This window comes from Arachis stenosperma, chromosome 5 (assembly GCF_014773155.1).
Source record: "Arachis stenosperma cultivar V10309 chromosome 5, arast.V10309.gnm1.PFL2, whole genome shotgun sequence".
Classification (NCBI taxonomy): domain Eukaryota; kingdom Viridiplantae; phylum Streptophyta; class Magnoliopsida; order Fabales; family Fabaceae; genus Arachis; species Arachis stenosperma.
The window spans coordinates 123155764-123165000 of record NC_080381.1 but is presented as its reverse complement, the minus strand read 5'-3'; the positions used below and the strand labels follow the sequence as shown (position 1 = coordinate 123165000).

The 9237-nt window shown below is 26.3% G+C and overlaps 1 protein-coding gene across 1 annotated transcript; it reads right to left on the bottom strand.

The window, feature by feature from the left end:
- Window positions 1-829: 829 nt before the first annotated feature.
- Window positions 830-4905, bottom strand: LOC130982066 (rac-like GTP-binding protein ARAC7). Its single transcript, XM_057905919.1, has 8 exons — window positions 4644-4905; window positions 4368-4455; window positions 3990-4099; window positions 2593-2656; window positions 2443-2507; window positions 1912-1977; window positions 1719-1828; window positions 830-1163 (listed from the first exon to the last, which is right to left on the bottom strand). Exons 1-8 carry the CDS (start codon window positions 4743-4745, stop codon window positions 1130-1132), a joined length of 639 nt encoding a protein of 212 aa, XP_057761902.1. The 5' UTR covers window positions 4746-4905; the 3' UTR covers window positions 830-1129.
- Window positions 4906-9237: the final 4332 nt, after the last annotated feature.

The window sequence follows — 9237 nt, the reverse complement described above, 5'->3', positions numbered from 1 at the left end:
AAGCTTAAGAATGATGCTAATCATTTTTGTTTACAACGTAACAGTTTCTATTCTAGTTTTGTTTTGGTTTATATATATATATATAATTAACTCAGTTAGACTACGGAAAAAAGATAAGTAATATCATGAATCTCATATTCAAAATTTAAATAAATAAATAATAAATTCAATCATGGGGAACATGAACCCTACATGGCTACATGATGAGGGACTTATGCCTTCATAATAAATAAATCATACCATGCATCAATAATCATACACTGTCACGAGTGTGCTTTAACCATTCTCCAAATTTTGCTTCATTCAACAAGAAATGTATGACCCTTAATTCCCCCACATGGATCTTAATGTTGCTATTATTGATGCCCCAAAAAGGCAAAAATCAACATGAGAGAGAAAATAAATTAAAAAATAAAAATTTAATTATTCAGTCAATTCTTATAATTTTACTGAATTTTTAATTAAATTTTTATATTTTTTTTCTTTTTGATTAGATTCTTATATTATATCAGATTTTGTAATTAAATCTTTGCTGTAATAAAAACATTGAAATTAACAAAATATTCTATTAAACAAGACAAATAACCTAACACTTGATTGAATATTTTGTGTAGTTTAATAAAATATTCTATTAATTTTAACATTTTTATCACAGTAAAAATTTTGTTATTATAAAATCTGATATGGTATAAAGATCTAATTAAAAAGAAAAAATAAAAATATAAAAATTTAATTAAAAATTTAATAAAACTATAAGAAAAGACAAAATAATAAAAAAAACTCTCTAGAATAAGAAACTTGGAGCAATAAAAAAAAACTGTTGTCTTAGCTTAATGAATTTGGTAATATATAATACATGACATACATGCCTAAGTAATAACAAGTGAGAGAATGAAAAATTCCCTCCACTGCCAAAATAAGGTCCCTTAGCTTGAAGTGAAATAAACACTACATCAGATCATATGATAATAACTTACATTAACATTGGTTACAATACAAAAAAGCATATCGAAATATGTAATAATCAGATGTCAGGATTGAAGACACTTTGGACGGTTGGACCTACCTAGCTTCAAGCTTTCTTAATCCCCCACCAATAATTAACATCTTAATGCAATTGATGTTTCTGTTAATAAGCAGCACAGCCTCCACACACAATACCTCTGTCAATAAATTAAGTTCACATTGTCAAAACCCAATTCCAAATTATTCATGGAAAATAATTGTTACAACTTTTAAAATTTACCTTTTTTTTAACAAAAATTAAGACAGAGTAGCAAAAAGAATTAAAGAACAAAGGGGTTGTATGACAAGGAAAATTTTCTGAAATAAACCTAATTTACTCTAATGTTAATTTTTGAATCATTTTTCAATACATATGCATAATTAACAGAAGTAGTAATTTGCTTCCAGAATCGCAAGTTTGACCTAAGGTCTAGGAAATTAAATTAACACATTCAATTTAGTCCCAGTCAATCAATCAAAAAAATACAGAAAGCTGTTAAAAGTTTACTTCCAACTAAGTTAATTTTTCTCATTGTGTTTAAGATTAGCTTATTTAAGTCAGAAACAGTTAATAAAATAATAAGTCCTTATAAATATAAGTCCCCTTAAAATATTACATTGTGATCATTATACTATGAATATGAAAATTCATAAACCAATGAAAATGTGAGACTCTATATATAACTATTTGTAGGGGGCAATAAGGCACTTACACAAATGAGCAAGCAGACCTTCTATGCCTTTTCTTAATTGTCATCATCTCCTTCCTCCTTGGAGGTTGAAGAACAACCTTAATTGCAGTATCAAAAACTGCTTTCACATTCTAAATCATGCAATTCAAACCAATCATCATCAAATTTTCTGTCGCACAAGATACAATTAATATAAATAGAAATTATCCAGCACCTGTTGAGTCTTGGAACTGCACTCAATGTAAGCTGCTGCACCTATTTGTTTCCTCAATTCTTCCCCCTATTACCAATGTACAATGATTCATTCATTTAGCACCTTTCTTTGCTACTATAATACTATAACGTTACACAATAATTAAGAAAATGTTCAATTATTTTGTTGGTTCTTAATTCTTATAGTTTTATCCATTTCACAATTAGGTCTTTTTTTTTTCAATCAAGTTCTTACACTACTTTTAATTTTGTAATTATAAAAAATATTAGAATTCACTAAATATTTCTCCGCAAATTGAGAAGACCCACAATTAAGAACTTATTTAGATCTTTAACCATATATTTTTTACAAGAATATTCTATTAATTTTAACGTTTTTGACAATGAAAAGAATTTAATTACAAAGTTAAAAGCAATGCAAGAACCCAGTTGAAGGAACCTACTTGCAAATTTGATAAAATTATAAAGACCAACAGAATAATTAAATCTTAAAAAAATATTAAAAAAATAATGAAATAAAAAGAATATAAACCTCAGCAGATGTTATAACATTAGATCCCATGTGATCAGCTAGGTACCCCCGATCTTCACGAAGATCTGCAATAAAATACATAATTTGTCATTAATTTTACTTAAGAAAAATCAGCATATATAATTAAATTAAATAAACTCAAACATGTACCTAATTTTGTACCAACAAGAACAACTGGAACATTGGGTGCAAACCTACGCAATTCAGGCATCCACTGAAACAGAACAAAAATGTTATGAATAAAGGGGGAATTTGAAGTAAACAAATACAATTCTGAAAAAAACAAAATTAAGTTTAGAAAACAAGAAAAGAAACGTGGAAAACACATATATTATTTCTAACTACATGTTTATTAACATCCACTAACTATCCCACTAAAACATACGAAAATATTTGGTAACAAAAAAAAATAGTCAAAACTGCCAAAATTTACTAATTACTAATTATTTTTCGTTTTTTGAATTTTATTTTTTATTATTTTTAATGTTTTCTCCTTTGCATAAGATAGAACCCTCATGTTCCCTTCCCAGTTCCCACTCTTCCACAAACTTTTGTTTTTTATTTTCCTTTAAAGTAGGTAGCTATCACTACTAGGTAAAAGTCAACATAGGTATTGTAGCAAAATTTGACCATGTACTAAAATGATGGAACATAAACCGATGATCAACCTCATTCGTTCCTCTTGCCCTGACATCTTATTTAAATCCCGTGACCGTTAATTTATTTAACTTTTTCTTTAGAGAAAATAATATAAATAATTTAGAGCATATTTGTCTATTTGATGCTACATGAACAATCTTTTTTTACAACGACTGTACAGTTAAAGAAACATAATTTTCATATTTGTATTTAAGGTGGTGTATCTTTCCTTTTTTCCAAGCAAAAATAAAAACTTTTTAACTCTAGATTGTATAACAAAAAATTTAATAAAAAAAAGAAAGTTAATCATATAGCATTATTATGAATATTTACAACTGCTCATTTATTTATAAATATTCTTAACCCATACATTAAATATCATCTAAAAATACTTCACACAAAAAATATTTCTTAAGAAAAAGACTACTTGTACAATAGTATAAACATTATTCAATTAGAAGCCAGTTTTCTTTTCTAACCTTTTAATTTTTTTTCTTTTATGTTTGAAACCTCCCTAAACCCTAAAGAGAGTTAGTGAAAAGTTTTCAAATTTCTAAATACCTTACCTTGTAAAATCATTCCCATGTAAGGTTTTTAGTGTAAAATTCTCAAGAATATAAAAACATTCTTTTAACCACACATCTCCTAAATTCTAACTATAGATCCTAAACTCTTTAAAAAATTTTAAAAATATAATTTAATTATAAAAAGTTAAATAATATTAACTAATTAAAAGTATTTATTCTATAAACAAATGCATATATGCTTTATATTTGTTTCATCTAAATACCTGTAAGAAGCAGAGTAATTAAAAATAGACCCATTTTAACCCCCTTTCCTAGAGGAAACCTAAAAGGGAAAGACCCAATTGAATCAAGAAATCAAAGGGCATGAATACATGAAAGAACCTTCTTGAGAACATTTTCATAGCTTGCTCTGCTGATCAATGAGAATGCCAACACAAATATGTCTGCTCCTCTGTAACTGAGTGGCCTCAACCTACTATAGTCTTCTTGCCCTTCACCACCACACACAATAAACAAATAAAACACCAATCATAAAAGTGTAGCACAAGTTATTATATATGTTTATCAACATCCAAAATCTTCAAGAAACTTTAAAATGTTAGCAGCTATAATTTCGATTTGACTCTTAAAATTTTTTGATATTACAATTTTAAATGATTTAAATCTTGTTCTGGTTTCTTGTAAAAACTCCATTTTCTCTATAAATCTATAACTAAATAAAGAAAATCACAAGAGGGAATGGAGTTATGGTAGAAGTACCTGCAGTGTCCCAAAGCCCTAGATTAACAATGCTTCCATCCACAGCAACATTGGCACTAAAATTATCAAATACTGTAGGTATGTAATCCTGACACATAAAAGGAAATAACATAGATTATATATATGAAACATATTCTTAACACATCTTAACAAGTTCCACCACCTACCCAGATATCATTTGATAAAAAGTTCAAAACTTTACATTATTTATATCAGTAATAATTTGCATTTGTTAAAAAAATACTCCAAAGTTTTGATTTTGATTTTGATTCTTACAGTGGGGAACTTGTTGCTGGTGTAGCAAATGAGCATGCAGGTCTTGCCAACAGCACCATCACCAACTGTGACACATTTAATGAACTTTGAAGCACTCATCATTTGGAAGCTCTTAATTAATTAATTAAAGAACTCTTTAACACTAACTAAGCAGCTGCTACAAACACTCTGTGTTCTTCTTTCTTAATATAGAAAAATATAAGCTTAGTGTTGAAGCTTCAATGGGACAAAGTGTGATGAACAAGATAATGAAACAAAGACAAGAGGGTCTCTCTGTGGGTTCTGATTTCTGTGTTGCATTAAAGAGTGGGATATAAATACTAAAATACACAGACAAAGACCCTGTTCTATTTTCAAGAAATAAAAAAATGCTACTATTACTCTCATGTTTTCATTACAATTTTTTTACTAATAAATATCTTAATAGACACTCGTTAAGATTTAACAAAGCTATCTTTTAAAAAATAGAAAATAAAAATTTCGAATTTTAAATATATATAATTTATTTATTTTTAAATTTCTCTGTAAATAAATTTAATAAATATGTTTAGAATATTAAAAGTTTAATTTCAATACAATATCAATATAAAATAATTTTATATACATATCCAATTATATGATGTTATATAAAAGTAACTACTATAACTGTAATTAAAATTAAATTCTAATTATCAGTAAAGTTTCTTAAAAGAAAATACTAATTTCAATAATATTTGAAATGTTTAAATTAAATTAATCTCATATATTTTTTCTCTTTAAATTAAATATTTATTATACATATTAAGTGCGTTATGAAAAATGAGTTGTATGATTTAATTTTAACAGATAGATTACTTGTGTTAGAGAGAGAAGGTGCAAATAGAAATAAGATAATGAATTGTAGTCAAATGTTGTTGTTGGTGCACTTTTTCGTCCCACTTAATAAATTTCAAATCCAACAGAAAATTTTTTGAAACACACAGAAATGGGGCCCTTCCTCAAACGGCACCATATATTATCTAACCTCTTTCTTTCATGGTTGGTTCCAACTACATATCACTAATCACTAATAAGTAACTATAATTATTTGCTCCATCATTGTTTCATATAGAATGTGTAGTAATTCTACAATAATGACTAATACATAACCAACACAGTAATTACATAAAACAACTACATTCCTCTGTTTAACATTGCTCATTAAGATTACACTATTTGATCTAACATATAATATTATTGTTGAGAAGGTCTCAACTTTTTATACTGAATATTTTTCCCTTTTTAAGATAACAACATGGTTAAATATAATGATATAATAATAAACAAACATTAAAATCGTAAAACTAATTTGAATCGGTTGAGTAGTCAGTTTATTTGTCTGTTTAAATAAGTATCAAAAAATTTAAATCTTGTTTTGTATGTGTAATAATCTCTTGACCAACGATATATTTTTAAATGAGATATGTTAGGGGACCATCAGAATTTATTGTTTTTTACCATCACTTAGCTATCAACTCAGTTCTTTTAGTCTAGTTGTATTAATCTTGTAATCACACAATATATATTATCCCATACTTTTAACATTGATGACTAATTGATGGCAAAAAACAATAAATTCTAATAATTATCTAATATTCCTTTATTTAAATAAATCTTAGATTTACAACGAATTAATTATTAATTTATTGGGTTAGAAATTATTGTGAACAATAAAAAAAACTCATTAAATTTGTAATATAATAAATGTTAAATTAAATATGTTCAAAATTTATTACCAATAGTCCAATACTATTACCATAAATGATATATATATATATATATATATATATATATATATATATATATATATATATATATATGTAGTGTTTACTACAGTCAAATAACTTTTAAAAACTGAAAGTATAACTAACTTATGGTTGTTTAATAAATCGGAATCCAACTAAGTGACTAACTAACAGATAACTATTGTTATTGTAATATCCTCTCAAGTTCGAGTAGTTAGAATGAGTCACAATTCGTTGGTGTTTACTCGATTTATTCATAAAAATGGATGAATTAAATCAGTAAAAATATGACTTGTTTATAAATATAGTTATTTTAGTTCGGCTCAAATAATTTATAAGTTGAATAAATATAGATAAATATATATTTATTTGTCTAGATATATTCGCTGATGTGTAAATATACAGACAAATGTATTAATAATAAGCTAAGCTAACTAATTTCCATAAGGAAAAAGCACAATTAACTCATAATTGTCTATCAGATTATTAGGATCTAATTAACTCACAACTAACAAACATTGGTATAATAAAGACTTTGTTTAATTGACCATTTATCAACAATTATCTTCTTTTCTTTCTCTTAAATTCTGACAAAACATAATAATTATTTTGATAAATACTTTTAAGATTTAGCTAACTTATATCCTAAAAATATATATATTAAAGTTATAAATTGAAAACAAAATTATTAAAAATATAATTTAAGTTTTTAAAATATTTATTTTATATTTATAAAATATAAAAAAATCTTAATAATATTCTTATTATGTAGTTTAAGGACAAATATTAGCTAAATTCATAATTTTAACTACTACCACCAACATTATGCTCTTAAATCATGTAATCCATGTTTTCTTTGCAATATCAACTGTTTGATAATTGATAGTTTGTAGCTTGCAGCAGAATTAGAACCCCAATTTTGGAGACATTTGCATAAAGCTGTAAAGAAAAGTATAAAATAAAGAACAAAACAAACACATGTCAAACATTTGGGTGTTATGTATAACCCAAGAAAAAGGCATCTAAAGGCATTATATTATAGTGAGTTTCTTCAAAACTCTTAATATATATTTGTTTTCCACAAATTGATGAATGTTATAATTTAGTCCTTAATCATCAATTCATTAATATTGTTGCCTTAAACAGAGAACAAAGGGAAGAGGACAAAATGCATACTATAGATGGTTAATTAATTAATTAAATGATTATGCAATGTGTACATTAAAATCAATTATTAAAGTTAATTATCAGTATAAAATATATATTAAAATATAAATAAAAATTAAAAATAAATTAAATAATAAATGTATTTATAGACAAATATATTAGTGACTAATTTTAGTGTATAAATAATATTTTTTAATTAAATTAAGCAAAAAAGTGAATTAGAAAAATGTGCATATATGGACCCACATGTGTTATAAGATAGGAAGATTATCAGGTGTTTCGGGAACATCAGTGTTCCAATTGTTTTAACCGTTGATCTAAATTATAAAAAATATATATAATATATATTAATTAAAATCAACGGTTAAAACAACTAGAACACCGATGTTCCTAGATACACTTGATAACTTTCCTATAAGATAACCCCACCATGGATACTTTTTTCACATCAGACATCACAACAGATTCAAATGTATTCAACCGTTGAAGTCTAGTCTGAATCTTCACTCTGCCTATGTCTCAGAAATTAAAAGCAAAACTAAGACTACCTCAAAACGTTAGGTAAGCTCTTTATATCCTGAAATTAGTCACATGCATATTCCCTTTTATGTATATATATATAATGAAAAAGAGAATACACTTTTGTACAAAAAATCATAAGAAACTAAGCTGGTGACTTGATGGTCATTGTGGAAAAAAAATAAAAATAAAAAGGTATTTGTTTCTATAAGTAGAAAATTGAATATTTACCATGAAAACAGGACTTAATGAGAAAGTTATATATGAATGGCATAATTTATCTCCACAATTATCCCTTTTTTTCTAAAAAGTAAAAACAATATTATATAATATCTTATGTTAAATTATCTTTCTGATTAATAGATAAAAACATATTAAGTAATTAGTATGTATCTGTTAAATTTATTGAAATTAATTTTTATTCAGAAAATAAGTGATTACAAAAATGCAGAATTATTTGTTCAATAGGAAAGAATCGAGTTTTATATATAACGAAATTAGTAAAAAAAAATAAATTAAAAATTTAAGAAAAAGACTACATAAATATAAAAATACACAAATTTTATAAATGATAACGTGCAAGTCATATTTATTTAATTTAAAAATTAATTTTATTTTGAATTAAAAAAACCGTCACTACTACTATTGTTTCAAGGATTATTTGAGATTGGATGATGATTGGGCTTATTTGTGAGGTCCAAGCGTTTAAGGAAGGTGGTCTTCGACTTGTTCCACGTCAGGGAGCCTCCTTTCGAGTTGTGTGTTTGGAAAGATGAAAGATGGTACCTGCAAGACACTCCAATGCCTAAGTTAGCAAGGGATTAAGCAGGTTTAAGTGTATTAAAACTTAAAGATACATGAGTGGTGTCAGTGTATTTATGGGTGATATACCAATAACCACCGTTAGAGTCGTTCCACTTCTAATGCTGGATAACAGTCCCTTTATCTTAGTGTTGTTGAGATCTCTCTTCTAGAAGAAGGTGCGAGATTTGGGGAGGCGGTTACTTACTTGGATGAGTGTAAGCTGCCCGTTTTCGTCGAATCCGACCTTCTTAAAGAGGTCGGATAAGCGGTAGAGGCCACATTCTTTACTGGACCTTTTCAGCTTTAGTGAGTCTGGCTTATGTTTTGAGTCAGGGTATGAA